The following is a 22,579-nucleotide window of genomic DNA, read 5'->3' on the forward strand; positions in this document are numbered from 1 at the left end:
AGGCAGGGCTTGGGGTTCCCGAGGTTCAGTGAGGATGGGGGGGGGGGCAGAGCCATCATACTGGGCTGGTGGGGGGAGGGACAGCCAGGACCAACATGGCCCCACCTTCTCCTGAGAGCCTTGCTCTCGGGATTTGTCTATATTTAGCAGGTAGCTGGGAAGGAGGCAGATAAGGGGGCCTGAGGAGGGGGAGGGCCCCTTATATAGTGGGGGACGGGTCCCTGCCCAGATCCTCTTCGGGTGGCCTGTGCCTGCTCGGTTCTTGGTTTGACTTCTCTCAAGATGCCTGAGCCGGGGAAGAAGCCAGGTAGCTCGGCTGGGGTTGGGCTGAGGTGGGGCAGGGCGGGCTGGGGCCTGACGATGGGGCGGCCTGGGATGGAGCCCTGAGGTGGGTCTTTGCTGTCTTTCTGGGCCCTTTTCTGACTCACAGTTTCTCCTTCTGTTCCTGATGATGGGAGCGAGGGCAAACCGGGGTCAGGGGCCCAGAGGGCAGAGAGCCAAGGCAGGAGGTCCCCAGGCGCCCCCTCAGATACTGGGGACCGTCCCTGAACCCCCATCTCCTTCTGCAGCAAGGATAGGCCTGGCCTGCCTCCTGGGAAAAGGCCCGCAGGCAGGCGCCAGGCTGAGTCTGGACGCGCGCGCTCGCAGAATGCTCCTGGACAAGGCCTTCCCCTCTCTGGGTCTCAGTTTCCCCGTCTCTACAAGGAGGGGTTGGGGTGGTTCTTTCCACCTGTGAGAGGCTCTGCCTTAGGAGCCTGCACCCCTGTGGCCCCGACACCGGGCACGGCCCCGCATTGAGGTTACGCAGACTCTCCGCTCTGGGAGGGGACAGTCAGGAGGCCTGAGCCCGGCCAAGGGCAGGGAAAGTCACAGCCTTTCACAGGACCACGGGGCCCTGGTCCTGGCCTGTGTCCTCAGGGAGGTGTCCAGGGCAGGGATCCAGTCCCCCAGCCCCAGCCCCCTCCCAGGCCAGCTTTATCGCAGTTGCTGATGCTCAGCCTGAGGCCCTTAGAGGACAAATTTAGCCACATCCAAGTAGGCAGAGTCCCCGTCCTCGCCAAGACCCCAGATGGTGGGGGGAGGTGAGCTCACGGGTTTCCCTGGGAAGGTTACTCTGGGATGCACTTAGCAAAAGTCTTGTGATGAGGACCACAGCCCTGGCTTTCCTGCCTACGGGCTGTGTGATTTGGGTAAGCCACTTAACCTCTCTGAGGCTTGGTGCCCTCATCTGAGAAATGGGCATAATAACTACACCTTTCATTGGAGCAGGAAATGAGGAGATGCGTCCAAGTGCTTATCCCCGTATTTCATAAGAGGGGCCGCAGGGGTGGGGTGCACGGGCAAGCCAGGGCCCCTGCAGCCTCTATTGGACCCTCAGTCTCAGCCTTCAGCAAGAAGCCACGGTCCGTGGAGGTGGCCGCCGGCGGCCCTGCCGTGTTCGAGGCCGAGACAGAGCGGGCAGGAGTGAAGGTGCGCTGGCAGCGAGGAGGCAATGACATCAGTGCCAGCGACAAGTTTGGGCTGGCAGCCGAGGGCACACGGCACACGCTGACAGTGAGGGACGTGGGCCCTGCGGACCAGGGGTCTTACGCAGTCATCGCAGGCTCCTCCAAAGTCAAATTTGACCTCAAGGTCATAGAAGCAGGTAAGACGCTGGTCAGTCTTCCCTGAGGTTTGAACTTCTGGGGGTTTGAGCAGGGGCAGCCCCGCCACCTCTCCATTGCCCGGGGCGTAGGAGGTGCTTTCCCATCTCTCGCCTTTGCTTCGGCTGTGCCCTCTGCCAGGAAAGCCCCCTTTGCTGAGAGAGCAGGACCTCTCTGAGTGCCCCCTGTGGCTCCCTGGCCTATCCAGCCATCGTGGAGGCGGGGAAATTCAGAGATGAACAACGCATAAGGCTGCCCTCCGGCTGGACACCCACATGCGGCCCGAGGTTGTGCACCCCAGGGAAGCCCCGGGGAGCCGAGCCTGGGGGCCTGGGCCAGCGCAGAGCCTGGGGAAGGAAAGGAGGGATGGACGCCAGAACGGGTCAGAGCGGACCCACTGGACGTGAGCGCAGAGGGTGTGAGAGCGGGAAGCCGGTGCTGGCTGGCCCCTGCTCAGTGTGCGCCGCCCAGGGGGTTGCATCCAAGCTAGATGCCCTGGTTCTGGGGCCTGATGCTCAGGAGAGACGGGGCCGAGGAGGGGCCACGAGCTCACAGAGGTGGTGGGTAGACAGGGAGAGAATTTAGGGGAGAGACAGGGTCATGGCGGGTGAGGAAAAGGGAGGGACCAGGTGAGCTGTGCACACACCACAGTATCTAATGCGGCTACAAAGATGGAGGCGAGACCTGGGGCAGGAGGGGCCTGGTTCGAAGCTGCTCCACAGCCCCTACCCGATCCCCTGCAGAGCCAGCAGAGCCCGTGCCAGCCCCTGCCCCTGCCCCTGCCCCTGCCCCTGCGGAGGCCCCCGGTGTTCCTGGAGAAGCCCCCGGCATTCCTGGAGAAGCCCTGGCCTCAGCCACTGAGGTGGAAGGAGGCTCCCCAAGTCCCAAAGGTGAGAGGGCTGGACAGGGAGGGCCCGGGCCAGTGTGGGGTGTCCCAGAGCAGGTCTCAAAGGCCTCTGCCCACAGGGTCAAGTTCAGCAGCCCCCAATGGGTCTGCTGCCCCTGACGACCCCATCGGCCTCTTTGTGACGCGGCCACAGGATGGCGAGGTGACTGTGGGTGAGTGTGGGGCTACTGCAGCCCAGGTCGGGAGGGGAGGGCAGCAGAGACTCCCCCAGCCCACTGCCACCCGTCTCTTGCAGGTGGTAGCATCACCTTCTCAGCCCGCGTGGCCGGGGCCAGCCTCCTGAAACCGCCCGTCGTCAAGTGGTTCAAGGGCAAGTGGGTGGACCTGAGCAGCAAGGTGGGCCAACACCTACAGCTGCACGACAGCTACGACCGGGCCAGCAAGGTGGGCACGGGGCCCTGGGCCCTGGGTTACGGGGACACACGGAGCGGGACATGGAGAGCCCTGGGGGGCACACAGCGGTATAAAGAAGGGGCATGGGGAGCCTGGGAAGCAAGTTGGGGGGCCGGAGGCACATGGGGAGCATGGGCAGGCTCAGAGGAGGGTTATGGGGAGACACAGGGACCAGTGGGACATGGGGAACTTGGAGGCCATGGTAGTCTCAAGGGGCATAATAAGGCTTGGGGGGGGCCCAGCTCAGGAAGGCTCAGGGACATCATAGAGCCTGGGGGGCACCAGCCAGTGAGGGTAGAAAGCCCCTGATGGATGGGCATCAGAGCTATGGGGCTCCCAGTGGCCGACGAGATCAATTCATCACACAGACAAGCACACCAAAGCTTGAGAGGGTGGTGCTGGTCTGAGGTCACTCGGAGCCAGGCCTAGAGCCTGCCCTTGGCTCCCAGCCTCTGCTCCTTCCTCTCCTGTGAACCTGGCCCAGGGGCGGGGCCTCTGGCAGGCAGGCACACACGTCCAGTTGTGTGTCTGTGCTGTTCGATTGTGTGTCTGTGCTGTTCAGTTGTGCTGTTCAGTTGTGTGTCTGTGCTGTTCGGTTGTGTGTCTGTGCTGTTCGGTTGTGTGTCTGTGCTGTTCTGTTGTGTGTCTGTGCTGTTCGGTTGTGTGTCTGTGCTGTTCGGTTGTGTGTCTGTGCTGTTCGGTTGTGTGTCTGTGCTGTTCGGTTGTGTGGCTGCGCTGTTCGGTTGTGTGGCTGCGCTGTTCGGTTGTGTGTCTGTGCTGTTCGGTTGTGTGTCTGTGCTGTTCTGTTGTGTGTCTGTGCTGTTCGGTTGTGTGTCTGTGCTGTTCGGTTTGTGTCTGTGCTGTTCGGTTGTGTGGCTGTGCTGTTCGGTTGTGTGGCTGTGCTGTTCGGTTGTGTGTCTGTGCTGTTCGGTTGTGTGTCTGTGCTGTTCGGTTGTGTGTCTGTGCTGTTCGGTTGTGTGGCTGTGCTGTTCAGTTGTGTGTCTGTGCTGTTCGGTTGTGTGTCTGTGCTGTTCTGTTGTGTGTCTGTGCTGTTCTGTTGTGTGTCTGTGCTGTTCAGTTGTGTGTCTGTGCTGTTCGGTTTGTGTCTGTGCTGTTCGGTTGTGTGTCTGTGCTGTTCGGTTGTGTGGCTGTGCTGTTCTGTTGTGTGTCTGTGCTGTTCTGTTGTGTGTCTGTGCTGTTCAGTTGTGTGTCTGTGCTGTTCGGTTGTGTGTCTGTGCTGTTCGGTTGTGTGTCTGTGCTGTTCTGTTGTGTGTCTGTGCTGTTCTGTTGTGTGTCTGTGCTGTTCAGTTGTGTGTCTGTGCTGTTCGGTTTGTGTCTGTGCTGTTCAGTTGTGTGTCTGTGCTGTTCGGTTGTGTGTCTGTGCTGTTCTGTTGTGTGTCTGTGCTGTTCTGTTGTGTGTCTGTGCTGTTCAGTTGTGTGTCTGTGCTGTTCGGTTTGTGTCTGTGCTGTTCAGTTGTGTGTCTGTGCTGTTCGGTTGTGTGTCTGTGCTGTTCGGTTGTGTGGCTGTGCTGTTCGGTTGTGCTGTTCGGTTGTGTGGCTGTGCTGTTCGGTTGTGTGTCTGTGCTGTTCGGTTGTGTGTCTGTGCTGTTCGGTTGTGTGTCTGTGCTGTTCGGTTTGTGTCTGTGCTGTTCGGTTGTGTGTCTGTGCTGTTCGGTTGTGTGGCTGTGCTGTTCGGTTGTGTGTCTGTGCTGTTCGGTTGTGTGGCTGTGCTGTTCGGTTGTGTGGCTGTGCTGTTCGGTTGTGTGGCTGTGCTGTTCGGTTGTGTGTCTGTGCTGTTCTGTTGTGTGTCTGTGCTGTTCTGTTGTGTGGCTGTGCTGTTCGGTTGTGTGGCTGTGCTGTTCTGTTGTGTGTCTGTGCTGTTCTGTTGTGTGGCTGTGCTGTTCTGTTGTGTGGCTGTGCTGTTCTGTTGTGTGGCTGTGCTGTTCGGTTGTGTGTCTGTGCTGTTCGGTTTGTGTCTGTGCTGTTCGGTTGTGTGTCTGTGCTGTTCGGTTGTGTGTCTGTGCTGTTCGGTTGTGTGTCTGTGCTGTTCGGTTGTGTGGCTGTGCTGTTCGGTTGTGTGTCTGTGCTGTTCGGTTGTGTGGCTGTGCTGTTCGGTTGTGTGGCTGCGCTGTTCGGTTGTGTGTCTGTGCTGTTCGGTTGTGTGTCTGTGCTGTTCGGTTGTGTGTCTGTGCTGTTCTGTTGTGTGTCTGTGCTGTTCGGTTGTGTGTCTGTGCTGTTCGGTTTGTGTCTGTGCTGTTCGGTTGTGTGGCTGCGCTGTTCGGTTGTGTGTCTGTGCTGTTCGGTTGTGTGTCTGTGCTGTTCGGTTGTGTGTCTGTGCTGTTCGGTTTGTGTCTGTGCTGTTCGGTTGTGTGGCTGTGCTGTTCGGTTGTGTGGCTGTGCTGTTCGGTTGTGTGTCTGTGCTGTTCGGTTGTGTGTCTGTGCTGTTCGGTTGTGTGGCTGTGCTGTTCGGTTGTGTGTCTGTGCTGTTCGGTTGTGTGTCTGTGCTGTTCTGTTGTGTGTCTGTGCTGTTCTGTTGTGTGTCTGTGCTGTTCAGTTGTGTGTCTGTGCTGTTCGGTTTGTGTCTGTGCTGTTCGGTTGTGTGTCTGTGCTGTTCGGTTGTGTGGCTGTGCTGTTCTGTTGTGTGTCTGTGCTGTTCTGTTGTGTGTCTGTGCTGTTCAGTTGTGTGTCTGTGCTGTTCGGTTGTGTGTCTGTGCTGTTCGGTTGTGTGTCTGTGCTGTTCTGTTGTGTGTCTGTGCTGTTCTGTTGTGTGTCTGTGCTGTTCAGTTGTGTGTCTGTGCTGTTCGGTTTGTGTCTGTGCTGTTCAGTTGTGTGTCTGTGCTGTTCGGTTGTGTGTCTGTGCTGTTCTGTTGTGTGTCTGTGCTGTTCTGTTGTGTGTCTGTGCTGTTCAGTTGTGTGTCTGTGCTGTTCGGTTTGTGTCTGTGCTGTTCAGTTGTGTGTCTGTGCTGTTCGGTTGTGTGTCTGTGCTGTTCGGTTGTGTGGCTGTGCTGTTCGGCTGTGCTGTTCGGTTGTGTGTCTGTGCTGTTCGGTTGTGTGTCTGTGCTGTTCGGTTGTGTGTCTGTGCTGTTCGGTTTGTGTCTGTGCTGTTCGGTTGTGTGTCTGTGCTGTTCGGTTGTGTGTCTGTGCTGTTCGATTGTGTGGCTGTGCTGTTCGGTTGTGTGGCTGTGCTGTTCTGTTGTGTGTCTGTGCTGTTCTGTTGTGTGTCTGTGCTGTTCTGTTGTGTGGCTGTGCTGTTCGGTTGTGTGGCTGTGCTGTTCTGTTGTGTGGCTGTGCTGTTCTGTTGTGTGGCTGTGCTGTTCTGTTGTGTGGCTGTGCTGTTCGGTTGTGTGGCTGTGCTGTTCGGTTGTGTGTCTGTGCTGTTCGGTTTGTGTCTGTGCTGTTCGGTTGTGTGTCTGTGCTGTTCGGTTGTGTGGCTGTGCTGTTCGGTTGTGTGTCTGTGCTGTTCGGTTGTGTGTCTGTGCTGTTCGGTTGTGTGTCTGTGCTGTTCGGTTTGTGTCTGTGCTGTTCGGTTGTGTGTCTGTGCTGTTCGGTTGTGTGTCTGTGCTGTTCGGTTTGTGTCTGTGCTGTTCGGTTGTGTGTCTGTGCTGTTCGGTTGTGTGTCTGTGCTGTTCGGTTGTGTGGCTGTGCTGTTCGGTTGTGTGTCTGTGCTGTTCGGTTTGTGTCTGTGCTGTTCGGTTGTGTGTCTGTGCTGTTCGGTTGTGTGTCTGTGCTGTTCGGTTGTGTGGCTGTGCTGTTCGGTTGTGTGGCTGTGCTGTTCGGTTGTGTGTCTGTGCTGTTCTGTTGTGTGTCTGTGCTGTTCTGTTGTGTGGCTGTGCTGTTCTGTTGTGTGGCTGTGCTGTTCGGTTGTGTGTCTGTGCTGTTCTGTTGTGTGTCTGTGCTGTTCTGTTGTGTGGCTGTGCTGTTCGGTTGTGTGGCTGTGCTGTTCGGTTGTGTGGCTGTGCTGTTTGGTTGTGTGGCTGTGCTGTTCGGTTGTGTGGCTGTGCTGTTCGGTTGTGTGGCTGTGCAGCGCACGAAGGTGCCTCATCTTCAGCGAATGCCACTCTCCTGGTAGCCATCACAGATTTCTATTCTCTTACCATCCTGTGCCAGCAGATGGCAGTGTGAGTCTTGAGAAGGGGCTCCTTTGCTATTTACACACAACTGCACGGGTTAACTTAACCTTGAAGGGTGAGAAGGTTGGTGGCCACTAGCCACCCCCCCGTCTCCTTTAAGGGTGAGGGCCTTGTCTTTTGACCCCCATCTCCCGACACCTCACCCCACAGGTCTACCTGTTTGAGCTGCACATCACCGATGCCCAAGCCACCTCTGCTGGCGGCTACCGCTGTGAGGTGTCCACCAAGGACAAATTTGACAGCTGCAACTTCAACCTCACTGTCCATGGTGAGTGGGCCCTGGCACCGTCCTGACCTCCGGCTCCCTAGGGGTCTGTCTCCTGCACCCGCCTCCGTTTCCCAGCACCAAGGAGGATGCCTCGTCCTGGCCAGACAGCGGCTGACCACGTGCCCGACACTGCTCAGGCAGGGGCCCTAGAGAAATCCCTGGAGGCTTCCAGGGCTGGGCTGGGTGACGGCCAAGTCCAGGTCTCGTCTGGGTCTTGTCTTGGTGTCCTGGGCTCCCGGCACAGGTGAACAGGTGAAGGGCGAATTGAGAGAAGAGTAGGAGCTCCACCACTTGCGCTGAGGGATTGGGGATCCTCAACTGCCCCCTCCCTGTACCTCGGCCCTGGGCAAGGCTCAGGATGTGGGGTCCTGGGGCAGGTGCCCACTCTTAATGGGCCATGGGTGGGCAGGTCTGTGATGCGGGGATGGCCCCCTCGGAAGTCCCCTTCCCTGACTTATCTCCCTCTTTGCACCCAGAGGCCATCGGCCCCGGAGACCTGGACCTCCGGTCAGCTTTCCGCCGCACGTGAGTGGCCACCTCTCCTCAGGGCCTGGGGAGGCCAGCCTCGGGGTCAGGGCTGGGGGTGGTGTGGGGGGGCAGGGCTGGGAGTCATGTGGGGGCTCAGGGCTGAAGTTGATGGCCTTGGGGGAGAGCAAGCTCCCTGGGCAGGTGAGGAACTGGGTCTAATTCCCACAGGAGCCTGGCTGGCGGTGGTCGTCGGACCAGGTACCCCTCCCCTGGCCCCACTTGCCCCGTACACAGAACCCGGGGTCTGCGATGGGCAGAGAGCCCCCACCTGGCCAGTGTCCCCCTCTCTCACTCTACTCCACCCCAGCCTTCCCGGCTCCCAAGCCCCTCTGAGTAGTTCCCCTGGGTCTTCACTGGGTCCTTCTCCATAGTGACAGCAGCGAGGACGCCGGGGTCCTGGACTTCAGCTCGCTGCTGAAGAAGAGGTGAGCCCCCCGGGAGCGGCTCCAGGATGTGGCGAGGCTGGGCTCAGACTGGGTGGCCGCAGCAGGGCGCTGTACCTCTGAGCTGGTTTTCCTGCCTGCCACCTGGGACAGCCCTGCTGTTGGGAGGAGTGAGGAGGGCTCTGCAGACGCTAGGTCCTGCACAAGCGCCCGCGAGCCCGCACATTGCAGTCTGCGATAGCTCTGGGGACCCGGGAGACGCTGGGAGAGGCCCCAGAGCTGCAGGGGGTGCCCGTCCAGCCCAACCCAACTGACTCATGCCCTTTCCTCTCTCCCCCGACCCTGCATCCTGGCGGTGCTGCTGCGGCCCAGAGAGTAAGCAGTGGGGCCTGGTGCTGTGGGGCAGAGGGCGTCCCCACGGTGGTGAGAGATGGGAGGGGCTGGTAACCAGGCAGACCTGAGTGAGAACCCCAGTGACGGGAGTCTCTGAGCCCCAGCTCTCCTGATGCCCAGCTGTGAGGTGGGCAGGAGAGCCTGGCCGGCCGGTGTGCATCACAGGTGCCCCGCAAATGGAGGGACATGAGTGCCGGGAGGAGGGGGAGGGGAGGGGAGGGCCCATGGGGGGTCCCAGTCTTTGTGGAGAGATGGCCCACGCTCTAATGTGTCCCCGCCTTTCTGCCCCACCTGGAGCAGCAGTTTCCGGACCCCACGGTGAGTGCGCTGTGAAGCCCAGCACCCTGTCACCTCTGTTACCCCAGGAACCCCTCCCTGGCCCCACCCCCATACTGAGCTGTAAGCCCCCGGAACCCCAGAACTGGCTGAGGACCCATGCCGACTCAAGCCACACCCCCCCAGACCGAAAGGGACAGCGGGCGGGGCAGCTCCAGCTCCTTGGTCCTGGCCCCGGGAAGCCCGGCCCGGGGAGGGGGGCTGCAATCCTGCCCTGGCCATGGGCATCCCCTGAGGCCGCCATGTGTGGACTGCGGACACAGGGACTCGAAGCTGGAGGCCCCAGCCGAGGAGGACGTGTGGGAGATCCTGCGGCAGGCGCCCCCGTCCGAGTATGAGCGCATCGCCTTCCAGCACGGAGTCACCGACCTGCGGGGCATGCTCAAGAGGCTCAAGGGCATGAAGCGCGATGAGAAGAAGAGCACAGGTGAGCCCTCCCACTCCATGCCAAGGGCCAGGGCCCAGGTGAGCCTTCACGCTCCATGCCAAGGGCCAGGGCCCAGGTGAGCCCTCCCGTTCCATGCCAAGGGAGAGGCCCAGGTGAGCCCTCCCGCTCCATGCCAAGGGAGAGGCCCAGGTGAGCCCTCCCGCTCCATGCCAAGGGCCAGGGCCCAGGTGAGCCCTCCCACTCCATGCCAAGGGAGAGGCCCAGGTGAGCCCTCACGCTCCATGCCAAGGGAGAGGCCCAGGTGAGCCCTCACGCTCCATGCCAAGGGCCAGGGCCCAGGTGAGCCCTCCCGTTCCATGCCAAGGGAGAGGCCCAGGTGAGCCCTCCCGCTCCATGCCAAGGGCCAGGGCCCAGGTGAGCCCTCCCACTCCATGCCAAGGGAGAGGCCCAGGTGAGCCCTCCCGCTCCATGCCAAGGGAGAGGCCCAGGTGAGCCCTCCCGCTCCATGCCAAGGGCCAGGGCCCAGGTGAGCCCTCCTGCTCCATGCCAAGGGAGTGGCCCAGGTGAGCCCTCCCGCTCCATGCCAAGGGCCAGGGCCCAGGTGAGCCCTCCCGCTCCATGCCAAGGGCCAGGGCCCAGGTGAGCCCTCCCGCTCCATGCCAAGGGAGAGGCCCAGGTGAGCCCTTCTGCTCCATGCCAAGGGCCAGGGCCCAGGTGAGCCCTCCTCAAGTGAAAACCAGGCGATCCCTTCTCCCCGACCCCCGGCCCACCCCCACCCTCTCTGCCCAAGAAAAAGGGAAGAAGCCACGTTAGGCCAGAGACCTACACCTGGGAGAAGAGGCAGGCCTGTGACTCTTCCTCTCAGGCAAACAGAACAAAAGAAACAGAAGGGGCACGGGCTAGCCCCGCCCCCTCGCCCCAAGGCAGGTCAGGAGAGGGCTCCTGGCCCTTCCCCATCAAGGCTGACAGCGCAGGTGCAGCCCCTGAGGGTGAGCTGGGAAAGCAGGGGCCTCACCCGGCCCCTGGGCAGGAGCACAAACACCGGAGGTTGCTGTTAACACGGGGTCCAGGGCAGAGAAGGCCATTCCTCCCGCCACCTGCCTTCTCGCCAAGCCTCTGTCTTTCTGGAAGCCCCTGACCTTGTCCCTGAGCTGAGCAGGTACAGAGGACCCCAAGGAAGACAGGCGAACAGAGAGACAAACAGTCACAGTGGGGACCAGGGAGACAAAGGCGAGGCGGCCAGGCCCTCTGCCACGTGGCTGTGGGCGTGAGCCTCCTGCCAGGGCCAGCCTGGGTGGAGGCGGGGCGGCCGGGAGCAGGGGCTGAGGGCACCGTTCAGCCTTCCAGACGAAGCTGCAGCCGGCCTACCAGGTGAACAAGGGCCACAAGATCCGGCTGACCGTGGAGCTGGCCGACCCCGACGCCGAGGTCAAGTGGCTGAAGAATGGACAGGAGATCCAGATGAGCGGCAGGTGCGCCCGGGCGGCAGCAGGTTCTGGGCTGGGGGTGCAGGGAGGGGACCCTGGATGGGCGGGGGCCGCTCCCAGCCCTGCCCTCTCTGCCTCTCCATCGTGTTCTCTATCTCCGTCCGTCTCTCCGCATTTTTCTCTGGGTCTAACTTCCCATTTTTCTCTTTTATCCATCTTTGTTCCTCGCTCTTTTTCTCTTGGTCTCGCTTCCTCCCATCGGGAACACACCTATGGCCCCTTCTGTTCCACAGCAAGTAAGGCCCCGCTCCCGGGAGGCTTGGGATGGGGGCCAGGGTCACGGCATGGGGGGGCGGGCAGTGAGGGGGCACCAGGAGGTGAGGCCACAGCTTTCACCCCTCTTCCGCGGCCCCTGCCCAGGTACATCTTCGAGTCCAACGGTGCCAAGCGCACACTGACCATCAGCCAGTGCTCGCTGGCGGACGACGCGGCCTACCAGTGCGTGGTGGGCGGCGAAAAGTGCAGCACCGAGCTCTTTGTCAAAGGTGGGCCCTGGGCCCGGGGACCTGGGGACCCAGGCAGAGGAGGGCCCGGAGGGACCCGTCCATCACGCTCTCCCTGCTCCACAGAGCCCCCTGTGCTGATCATGAGGCCCCTGGAGGACCAGCTGGTGATGGTGGGGCAGCGGGTGGAGTTTGAGTGCGAGGTGTCTGAGGAGGGGGCCCAGGTGAAATGGTGAGTGCCAGGGGCCTGGGGGCCTGGGGCCTGGGGCCTGGGACGGGGCTGGGAGGCCTGGGCACCCCCAGAGGAGGCCACAGCCCTTGCTGCCCACCCACCGGCCAGGCTGAAGGACGGGGTGGAACTGACTCGGGAAGAGACCTTCAAGTACCGGTTCAAGAAGGACGGCCGGAAGCACCACCTGATCATCAACGAGGCGACCCTGGAGGACGCGGGGCACTACGCGCTGCGCACCAGCGGGGGCCAGGCGCTGGCCGAGCTCATCGTGCAGGGTGAGGCCCACGGCGGGGGCGGGGGCACACGGGCCCCACAGCCAAGTACAGGGATCATGCCAACCCGGGGTCGAAGCCTGTGCGACCTTGAGCAGGTCACGTTGACACCGTGAGCTTCGCCTTTCTCATCTGTGAAATGGGAGGCCGAGGCGGCCACCGCAGAGGGCAGGGGAGGGTCAGGTGGGCCTGGGTAGTGCCACACACACACACTTGAGGCTCCTTCACATGCACACAAGCATCTCACACACGCACACGTGTGCTTTCACATGCCCACGTGCTCTCCAAGGGATTCCCGTCCACACCCACACACGCCCTCCCCAGCTCACTGGCCCTGCCCTGCCCCCTAGAGAAAAAGCTGGAGGTGTATCAGAGCATCGCGGACTTGACGGTGGGCGCGAAGGACCAGGCCGTGTTCAAGTGTGAGGTGTCGGACGAGAACGTGCGGGGCGTGTGGCTGAAGAACGGGAAGGAGCTGGTGCCTGACAGCCGAATAAAGGTGTCCCACATCGGGCGGTGAGTGTGCGGGGCTCGGCCCCGATGCAGACAGGCGGGCGATGGGACAGCAGAGACTGAGACAGACACAACAGGGAGACAGACTGAGACACTGGAAGACGGAGACAAAGAGACAGAGACGGACAGAGACAGAAAGAAACAGACAGAGGGACAGAGAAGAGATAGAGACGGAGACAGAGATGGACAGACAGAGGTGGACACAAAGAGACAGATACGCAGACAGGCAGGACACAGACTGAAATGGAAGGTAAGAATAAGAGACGAAAAGACAGACAGAAAGCTGTGGAGAGACAGAAGCACACAGAGGAGAGTCCATCAGAGCTGGAGAGAAGCAGGGAGAGAGGCAGAGGGGCTTGCCCTGGGCCCAGCCCCCTCCCCCAGTGGTGACCAGGCAGGAGGCCACGGGGGAGCCAGCCCTGGCGGGGGCCCTCACTCTCTCCCACTCTCTTACTCATGCCCCGAGCATCTGGGCCGGCCCGTGCTGGGCCCAAGGTCATGGAGATTAATGAGACCAGCCTCTGTCCCGTCTCCAAGGGCCCAGCCAAGGGGACACTTGTGCCCTGCCTACACGTGAGGGCGCTGGAAAAGTCAAAAACAAAGAAAGCAAGCACTTAAAACACCAGGACCCCAGTGAGCTAGGAGGGGGCCAGGGCCCCTGGAGCTCTGGCTAGGGTGTCCGGTGAGGCCAGGGGTGTGTGACCCAGTGGGACCCTCTGAGTCACTGCTGCCCGGCAGGGTCCACAAACTGACCATTGATGACGTCACGCCTGCGGACGAGGCTGACTACAGCTTCGTGCCTGAGGGCTTCGCCTGCAATCTGTCCGCCAAGCTCCACTTCATGGGTGAGCTGCGCCTGGGCTGGGTGGGGCCCTGTCGCTGGGCCCTGCCTTTGCCCTGGTGCCAGCTGCTCTTCCTTCTCTTGCAGAGGTCAAGATTGACTTCGTGCCCAGGCAGGGTGAGTCTGAGGGCCCCTGTGTGCCACCTCCCCCGGCCCCCTCTCAGCGCCCACCCCCCCGCCCCGCCCACGTCTCCTCTCCACTCACAGACAGAGAAGAACAGAAATCTGGGAGAGGGACCTTGAGACCCAGCCCCAGCTCTGCCACTCAGGACTACGAGCCAGTGATAATCTCTCAGCCTCAGTTTCCTCATCTCTAAAATGGGGATCCTATTATTGTCTCCTCCATAGGGTGGTGGGAAAGATGAGAGCCGATGGTGTGTGAGCCATCAAATGGCAGCACAGATGGGAGATTTTACTATTTTTTTTCCTGCTTTTTGAAGCGTCTCTCCTACTTTCAGATAAAACTTTAACCAGGAGGATAGTCCAGGCTGAGGCATGCTCTAGAGTAGCACCTTCCAAACTAGGTTCACTTAATACAAGATACTTCGTTTAGAAGGGTCCTGTGGTGAAGTAACTTTGGGGAATTCTGAACACTTGCCCCCATGCCCCCTCTTGCACAGTTAAGAAATGTGCTTAACTTTGTTTAATCCAGGGTTTCCTAAGCTGTTTGTTTGTTTGTTTGTTTTTCTGGCAGTACATTGATGTCCCGCCCCTCCCCACCCCCCAGCACAGTTGAAGAAATGCTACACTAGGCATCCTACACTACAACTTCCCCGGAACTTCCCGGAGTGATAGAATATTCTAGATCTTGATTGGGTGGTGGTCACACCGGTGTATACATTTGTCAAAACTCTGCAAGCTGTGTGCTCAGATCTCAGCATCTCACAGTGTGAATTATGCCCCAGTAATAAAACAACGGGGACACCTGCTCCTCCGGTGTCCCCTCTGTCTCTGACCTGTGCTCTGTCCCCACCCCAGAACCTCCCAAGATCCACCTGGACTGCCCTGGCCGCAAGCCGGACACCATTGTGGTTGTGGCCGGGAACAAGCTGCGCCTGGACGTCCCCATCTCCGGGGACCCTGCTCCCACTGTGATCTGGCAGAAGACCATGACACAGGTACCGTGGACCCCTCCGCCACGTCCCACCTGTAAAATGGGTGTTTGGGACCAGTGAGTGCTGGGACCTGCTCCCCACATGTGTGTGCCCGCCGGTGGCCCCTGGCTGGGAGTGTCAAATGCAGCCGGCTAGGTGATGGGCAGCCGAGGAGGCAGGCAGAGGAGAAACAGAGGGGCCGCTGGGCAGGGTCTCCCCCGCCCACCCCCCGGGCTGAGTCAGCCGCCTTCCCTTCTGTTCTGTTCCCAGGGGAAAAAGGTCCCAGCTGGGTCAGCGCCTGATGCCCCAGGGGATGCAGGTGCCAGTGACGAGTGGGTGTTTGAAAAGAAGGTGAGTGAGGCTTGTTTGCACAGGGTGCCCACCCGTGGGCAAGGCCTCCAAGAAGGTGCCACACCTGGTCAGCGGTGCTCCTGCCCTGGGCAGGGTCTCCACGCACACACCACACACGCCTCCAGCGTTTGCACCCTCCATGTCCCGGGAGCCCTCTGCCAGCAGCCATGAAGGGACCCTCACAGTGGCTCTGTGAGGTCATGCTATTCCCATTCAGAGACAAGGAAACGGGGGCACAGAGAGGGCACGGGCTTCCCTGAAGTCCCCCGACGCAGCGAGAGCCCGAACCCCTTGCCCTGGTGCCTTGCCCGTGGCAGGCGCTCAGGAAGGGTTTCTGGACCTGGGGCTCACGTGGGCGCAGGCTCCACTCAGGCTGTGCCTCCCCCAGACCTTGTGCTGAGCTCCTTTCCCATCTCGGGGCTGTTGGCCACCCCAGAGGCTGCAGAAGCTTCTGGAGTCCAACGTGGGCCCTTCCCCCCACATCCCCCTCGCCAGCTGCTGTGTGAGACCGAGGGCCGGGTCCGAGTGGAGACCACCAAGGACCGCAGCATCTTCACCGTCGAGGGGGCAGAGAAGGAAGACGAGGGTGTCTACACGGTCACCGTGAAGAACCCTGTGGGCGAGGACCAGGTCAACCTGACAGTCAAGGTCATCGGTGAGGCCGGCTGGCCGGGGTCCAGGCAGGGAAGACAGAGGGGCAGCCAGGGAGGGCCCATCCACTGGGCATTTAGTCACTCAGCACATGTGGCAGGTCAGGCTCCCAGGTCCGTGGAGAGGACGGGGACGGGGACACGGGTGAACATGGGCAGTGGGAGCCATGAAGGGTGAACATGGGCAGTGGGAGCCATGAAGGGTGGGTCCTAGGCCGGCGACATGACCAGAACTGCCTTCCAGAAGGGTTGCTCTGGCTCTGAGGGTGTTGGGGGGTAAGGGGAGGAGCAACATTGACCCTGGGCCCGGGCAGGGCTGATGTGGGTCCCCAACTCCCCCAGATGTGCCGGATGCCCCTGCGGCCCCCAAGATCAGCAACGTGGGCGAGGACTCCTGCACGGTGCAGTGGGAGCCGCCTGCCTACGACGGCGGGCAGCCAATCCTGGGTGAGCGGAGGGCACCAGGGCAGACCCGCGGGCAGGGGTGGGGGTGCCTGGGCCCCAGACCACAGCTCCTGCTCCCCTTCGGCAGGTTACATCCTAGAGCGCAAGAAGAAGAAGAGCTACCGGTGGATGCGGCTGAACTTCGACCTGCTGCGGGACCTGCAGCACGAGGCGCGGCGCATGATCGAGGGTGTGGTGTACGAGATGCGTGTCTACGCAGTCAACGCCATCGGCATGTCCAGGCCCAGCCCTGCCTCCCAGCCCTTCATGCCCGTTGGTGAGCCTGCCCCGCCTGGCGCTGCCCTCATGCCATCCCGGCCAAGGGGCTCGAGGATAGCAGCTGCTCTGTGTGGGCGGCCACCACACTGGGCATTTACACCCCAGGCCTGTCATCTGAAATCAGGGTAAGCCCTCATCTCAGAGATGAAACAAGTGAGGCTCGGAGAAGTTAATGACTGGCTCAAGGCCCCCCAGCTGGTAGGGCTGGAGCGGGGACTCACACCACCCTGACCCTTGTTTCATCTTCGTGAGGCTCACCTTTCACCTCTGTAGAAGGGGGGAAGGACATCGACCTCATAGAACTGTTGTTAGGGCGACAGGAGTTAGTGCCAGCAGAGCATCTAGTATACAGCAGGCGCTCAATAAATGGCAATTGTCCCCTGTCCTCTGCTCCCTCCAACCAGGGTTGTCATGTATGAAACAAGGGGAGGGCAGTGGGTGTCTAAGGCCTGAGGGACGTCTGTCTGTGGGAAGGGCCCTGGACCGGGAGGTGGGACATGGTGTTTGCCGAGCCGGCTCCACTGTCCCGGGAGGCCCACCTGAGCTGTCGTCTCCCGAAGCCTCAGTTCCCTCGTCTGCAGAATGGGGGTTGAAGGGGTAGTGCAGACACGTGTGGCAGGCTCTCCAGGACACCTGTCCCTACCAGATGTGTGGACCTTTGGGGGCAGCTGTCTGAGGCAGGGGGAGGTGCCCCCCGCAGCCCAGGAGGTGGCAGGAAGGGGGGTGATGTGGGGAGAGGGGTCCAGGCCTCCTCCTTTAGGACTGACTTCCAGTTTGCTCGGCTCTCAGCTCACCGAAGCACAGGGAAGGAGACGCCCGTGTTTCAGGCTAGTTCCCCTCACTGCCGCTATCGGACGGAAGTGGCTCCTCCTAAGCTCTCTGAGGTCTTTGGGTACTTTTCCTGCTTAGAACTCGTTAGTACTTGTTTCTAAGCCTATCTAGAGACATGCCTGCTAACGGAGCTGAAGTGTTTCTTAAAGTGCTTGAAAGCCCGCCGAAGGGGAAGCCCCCGTGTGACTCAGGCCCCGCTCTGCCCTCCTCTGCCCAGGCCCCCCCAGCGAGCCCACCCACCTGGCGGTGGAGGACATCTCCGACACCACTGTGTCCCTCAAGTGGAGGCCCCCGGAGCGCGAGGGAGCTGGAGGCCTGGATGGCTACAGCGTGGAGTACTGCCAGGAGGGCTGTGAGTGTCGCCTGCCCAGCCTGGGCCCTTCTCTGAACAGCCCCCCGCCGGGCACCTGTCACCCCGCGGGGCCCTCCCTGCAGTGGCAGCCCCAGACAGCCAGCAGAGGCAGGGCAGCAGGGTGGGGTGTCGATGCTGACGCTGCCCGTGGCTTTGCCTCCCACCCCCACCCTCAGGCTCCGAGTGGGTGGCTGCCCTGCAGGGGCTGACGGAGCGCACCTCGATGCTGGTGAAGGACCTGCCCACGGGGGCCCGGCTGCTCTTCCGGGTGCGGGCACACAACGTGGCCGGACCTGGAGCCCCTGCCACCACCAAGGAGCCCGTGACGGTGCAGGAGATCCTGCGTGAGTGCCCCTTGTGGTCACAGGACCTGCCACTGACACCTGGCCCTGGGCCCCCGGAGGAGTGGACAGTCAGACGGGCCCTCCTGGGGGAGGAGCTGCATGCTGGGCAGGGCCAGGAGGGCCAGGAGCCTTCATCCAGGCCCCAGGCGCAGGGCAAACCTGTGCGGAGTGTCCTCTTGGTTTCCCGTCAGCCCCAGTCTGGGGCAGGGAAGGCGCAGGTCATTATGCCATCCTCTGCCCTGTGAGTCCCGGCTCCAGCAGGTAGATCTTGTCCTTTTGCTCAGGACTGAGCAGTGATGCCACTTGGGGTCAAACTGACCCATCTGGGCCTCCCTTCCTAACAGAGGATCAACTGGGTGTAAGGACTGGTTCTCAAGGTGGAAAGACAGCAGACTGGGTGGTAATAGGGTCCAAAAGCCTAGATTTGCATCCTGGCCCGTGTGACCTCAAACAAGTTGCGCACCCTCTCTGACCCTGCCTCCTGCAGCGGTGTGGTGAGGCTCAGGTGGAAGCAGGTGCTTTGTGAACCCTTTGGGGCTGGGTTAGGGGAGCGAAAGGAGGGGAGGTCCAGGGAGCAGCATTTTTTTAGCTGCAGCTCTCTGGGCCCTGCCTCAAGAGAGAATGGAGCTGTGGCACCCCTCAGGCCTTGGGTTGGGGGTGGCTCTCGCTGAGCTGCCCACTCTGCACCCACAGAGCGGCCACGGCTCCAGCTGCCCAGGCACCTACGCCAGACCATCCAGAGGAGGGTCGGGGAGCCCGTGAACCTCCTCATTCCTTTCCAGGTAGGGCTGGCCCCTTCTCTGTCCTGCTGTGTGTTGCTCATGCCTCACAGACAAATGTGCCTCAGGGCTCACCTGAGACCTCACCTGGGCACGTGAGGCTGGGGGTGGCCGGCTCTCAGGGAGAGCCAGGCTTGGGGGTGAGCTGTCCCTCCCCACAGGGCAAGCCCCGGCCTCAGGTGACCTGGACCAAAGAGGGGCAGCCATTGGCGGGAGAGGAGGTAAGCATCCGCAACAGCCCCACAGACACCATCCTCTTCATCCGGGCCGCTCGCCGCGCCCACTCTGGCACCTACCAGGTGACGCTGCGCATCGAGAACATGGAGGACAAGGCGACACTGGTCCTGCAGATCATTGGTGCGTGGCCCTGGGGCCTCCCTCCAGCCCGTTGGCTTCCAGCGCCCGGCTGGCAGGGTGATGGGCCCTGGAGCAGGGTGTGGGGTTCCATTGGGTCTGTCTCCTGCAGACAAGCCAAGTCCTCCCCAGGACATTCAGGTCACAGAGGCGTGGGGCTTCAATGTGGCTCTGGAGTGGAAGCCACCCCAAGACGATGGCAACACAGAGATCTCGGGTTACACGGTACAGAAAGCAGACCAGAAGACCATGGTGAGCCTGGCCCCCCCCACGCACCCCTCCTAGGGCCTGGCAGACCCAGGTCTCAGCTGCACTCCACTGCCCTGAGAATGGGCCCATCTCTCACCCTCCGTGATCTGGTTCTCTGCACAGTTGGGGTGCAGACACCAGGGGTACCCGAGAGAGGCCCCTGGTATGAAGCAGGCCTGCCCCCAGCCCCAGAGACCCCTTCTCCACACCGCAGGAGTGGTTCACGGTCCTGGAGCATTACCGCCGCACCCACTGTGTGGTGTCCGAGCTCATCATTGGCAACGGCTACTACTTCCGGGTCTTTAGCCACAACATGGTGGGGCCCAGTGACAAAGCCGCCACCACCAAGGAGCCTGTCTTCATCCCCAGACCAGGTGCTGGACCCTCACTCCCACCCCCGGGGGCGCTGGGGCAGGCAGCCGGTGGGCACAGGGAGGGAGCCTGGCTGGGTGCAGCCCTCTTGGTACAAAACCCTGTCACCGCCAGGCATCACATACGAGCCACCCGACTACAAGGCCATGGACTTCTCCGAGGCCCCAAGCTTCACCCATCCCCTGGTGAACCGCTCGGTCATCGCCGGCTACAATGCTACTCTCTGCTGTGCCGTCCGAGGCAGCCCCAAGGTGGGGAACTTAGGCCCAGGCGGCAGAGCTCTGGCCTCGAGCCGTCCCCTTCTCTCTGCCTCTCCCTGAGCAGGGCCTGGCACTCCCCATCGGCTCTCTGTTCCCAGCCTTGGACATAGTTTGGGACTCCAGTGGGAGCCCCCGGAGTAGAAACACAAATGCCAATCTCCCTACATTCCTGCCAGGTCCTCTCAACCTGCGACAGTCTCCCTCCTTCCCACTGTCTGATTTATAGCCCAAGATTTCCTGGCTCAAGAACGGCCTGGACCTGGGAGAAGACGCCCGCTTCCGCATGTTCAGCAAGCAGGGCGTGCTGACCCTGGAGATCAGAAAGCCCTGCCCCTACGACGGGGGCGTCTATGTCTGCAGGGCCACCAACCTGCAAGGCGAGGCACAGTGTGAGTGCCGCCTGGAGGTGCGAGGTGAGGAGCCCCGGGCCAGGGCCTGGGTGGAAGAGCAGGAGGGCGCTGGCTGGGACAGCCATCCTGGCCCAAGCAGCTGCTCTGGCTGGAAGAGCACTGGTCGCCACGCCCGCTGCTCCCAGCCTGCTGGGAGGACGTGTGGTGCCGCAAGGTGCGGCCCACACACAGCCTCCTTCTCCTCTGCAGTGCCTCAGTGACCGGCTGCCTCCTCGGGGACGGCCAGGTATGTACTCTGGACCACCCCGGGCCCCAATCAGCCTTAGCCCTTGGTGCAGGGGCACAGCCATCGGAAATGGGGTGCAGGTGGCTCTTAGTCCAGCTCACTCACAAGGGAACCTGTGTCAGAGGTGCCACCAGATGCCAGCCATGTGCCAGGAGCCTGAGGGAAGCTGGACAAGCCTCCTCCGCTGCTGGACACGTGTGTGCGGTATGACAGGGGGCCGGCTGGAGCGTCAGCAGGCTGCAGCGTGGTGATGAGCAGGCGTGGGGACTGTGCAGACTGACCCTTCGGCACTCCTGCTGGAAGCTCTCAGATCGTGGGGGCGAAGAGCGAGTGAGCTCAGGAAATGATGGCTGCGGACGTCTTTCTGGCCTGCCATGCTCTCGGGGTGTACGGGCAATAAAGATCAGTGCAGCCACAGAGACCTGGCCCTTCCTGTCCCACGTGTTTTCACACAGGCACAGGGAGACTTAAGTTGATCTTCAGAGCAAACTGAAGGCAGACGGTTAAATGAGGCCCAGAGCAGAGCCCTAAATTCAGAAAACATTAATCCTGGAAGGAAGTGGTCTTCCCCCACGGCACACTCTTCAAAGGAGGAAGCGGAGGAACAGTGATGGAGAACAGGCCTCAACGCAGAGCCAGCACACCAGGCTCCTGGCCTGCTCGCACGTGCTCAGTACTCTCTTCGTTCTGGTGGCCACGGTCACAGCAGCCCGGACCTGGGGCAGTGCTGCAGTTCTGTGCCCATAAGGCCTAGGGGCTGCTGTGGGGTCTCAGTGGGCAACAAGCCCATGGCCTACGCACACCTGAATCCACGGAGGAGGAAGCCAGCAGCTCTCAGAGGTGCCCTGATAGTGTAGTGTAGACGGTCCTTCCTGCCAGGGTATGAGGGTTTCCCGTGGCAGAGAAAAACAACTCCCTGACGGCTGGGCCCAGGGTCGCTTCCCCAGGCTGAGTCACAGCACTGGGGATCACACCTGTAAGGAACACTGAGAGCTGGGACCCCAGGGCGCTTTTCCTTCACGGCCAAGTTCATCTCTGCTCCGGTGTCAGCCAGTTTGCCTGCCCCCTCTAGTGGCCAATTCAGAGCACAGCAGCCCTCTGTGGCCCGCGCGCGCCCCCCCCCCCCCCCCCCCCCCCGCCCCTAACAGGACACAGGGGAGGACGCACTCCCACAGCCGCTGGGAGCTCAGGGGCGTGGGGAGGAGCCCTGCTGGGCCGGCAGCTGGGAGGCTGGCCTTCAGCGCCAAAGCTCAGGTGGGCATGATCTCATCTCCCCGCTCCCTTCAGACCAGAGGTGCCTTTGTAGAGTCTAGGTCAGCCTTCCTCAGGCCCAGGTGAGAGGAAGCATCATTTAGTGCCAGGAGCCCAGGGAGAGTTAAGGACATTTATTTCACATTCACACGTCTGTACATTTTCTATAAATAATGTGGAGCTGAAATAAATATGTACAGTCATCTCTTGCCCACTCCCAGGCCCTCGCTCCCTTCTGGCACCCAGTGCCAGGAGACGCTGCCTATAGACACGGGTGTGTATACCCAACTTGGCCTCTGCCCACCCCTTCGGGTTGCTGGGAGTCTCCTGGCCCCAAGCAGTCTGCTCTCCTCTAAGGCCAGGCAGACCTCGGGAAGAGCTGCTCCGCTGAGTGGTGGAGGCCATGGTGACAGCAGCAAGACGGTGGCGCCGGGCGGGTGGTAGCTGCCAGCTTAGGAAATGCGCCAGGAAGCAGGGAGGGTGCCACTCACGCTGCTGCCCCAGGACTCTCCCTCCTCTCGCTGCCCACCCCTCTCAGGAAGCCTCAAGCTTCCCTCACTCCCCAGAGGGGGCTGTTCCAGGCGCCTGGCTGTGCTGGGTCACAGAGGACAAGAGCCGGAGCCCTGCACTGGGAGGTCACAATGCCGAGGACACGGAGCCACAACACCAATGTCTCGAGGACATGAAGGCGTGGATTCACACTGGCCTGTGCCAAGGAGTTCTTAGCAGTCACTGGCCCAACACACACACACACACACACACACACACACACACACACACACTCGAGCCCTGAGGGAACAGCAGGCTGGTCTGGGAGTGAAGAGGGAGAAGGTGGAAGAGACTAGCTCAGCCCTGTGATGAACACACTAAGACACACCAACAGAGACACATAACTGGGAACCAGCTAAGCCACGGCGAGGGGCTTGCAGAGCACACGCGTCATCCGCGTCTGTCTTAGCAGCATCGTGCACTTGGGAACAGCAAGAGGCAAGGGGCGTCCCCTGGGCTGGGGCAGCCTTAACCCCTCCATCAGCTGGAAACGGGCCGGGGTGGGGTTCTGAGGTCTTCCTCACTGCTACGGACCGCAGCCACATACGAGAAGAGACACAACACAGAGTAGCAGATCTCGTGGGCCTAGGCGGGGAGAAAACCAGGCAGATCAATACCACTGAGACC

At 61.3% G+C, this 22,579-nt stretch overlaps 2 protein-coding genes across 37 annotated transcripts in view; one reads left to right on the top strand and one right to left on the bottom strand.

The window, feature by feature from the left end:
- Nucleotides 1-282: 282 nt before the first annotated feature.
- Nucleotides 283-21,616, top strand: MYBPC3 (myosin binding protein C3; the record flags this gene model as incomplete). The annotated part of the gene is made up of 32 exons (XM_080640715.1): nucleotides 283-307; nucleotides 1,379-1,645; nucleotides 2,387-2,533; nucleotides 2,610-2,702; nucleotides 2,786-2,934; nucleotides 7,224-7,341; nucleotides 7,818-7,866; nucleotides 8,241-8,294; nucleotides 8,946-8,963; nucleotides 9,245-9,408; nucleotides 10,709-10,841; nucleotides 11,217-11,341; nucleotides 11,426-11,531; nucleotides 11,640-11,806; nucleotides 12,154-12,319; nucleotides 13,055-13,161; nucleotides 13,245-13,274; nucleotides 14,136-14,275; nucleotides 14,522-14,602; nucleotides 15,098-15,257; nucleotides 15,595-15,699; nucleotides 15,785-15,973; nucleotides 17,024-17,158; nucleotides 17,335-17,502; nucleotides 18,196-18,284; nucleotides 18,443-18,638; nucleotides 18,748-18,887; nucleotides 19,099-19,258; nucleotides 19,371-19,507; nucleotides 19,743-19,929; nucleotides 20,116-20,152; nucleotides 20,275-21,616. The coding sequence occupies 31 exons, from the start codon at nucleotides 283-285 to the stop codon at nucleotides 20,124-20,126; spliced, it is 3,816 nt and encodes a 1,271-aa protein (XP_080496841.1). The 3' UTR covers nucleotides 20,127-20,152; nucleotides 20,275-21,616.
- The window catches only part of MADD (MAP kinase activating death domain), a 38,087-nt gene continuing 37,030 nt past the window's right edge, over nucleotides 21,523-22,579 (bottom strand). For all 36 annotated transcript variants that reach the window (XM_080640995.1, XM_080640983.1, XM_080640966.1 and 33 more), the window contains one exon: nucleotides 21,523-22,537. In XM_080640995.1, the coding sequence (XP_080497121.1) occupies nucleotides 22,433-22,537 (105 nt within the window). In that variant the 3' untranslated portion in view covers nucleotides 21,523-22,432. The remainder of the gene's footprint in view (nucleotides 22,538-22,579) is intronic.

This window comes from Plecotus auritus, assembly GCF_963455305.1.
Source record: "Plecotus auritus genome assembly, chromosome: 9".
Lineage (NCBI taxonomy): Eukaryota > Metazoa > Chordata > Mammalia > Chiroptera > Vespertilionidae > Plecotus > Plecotus auritus.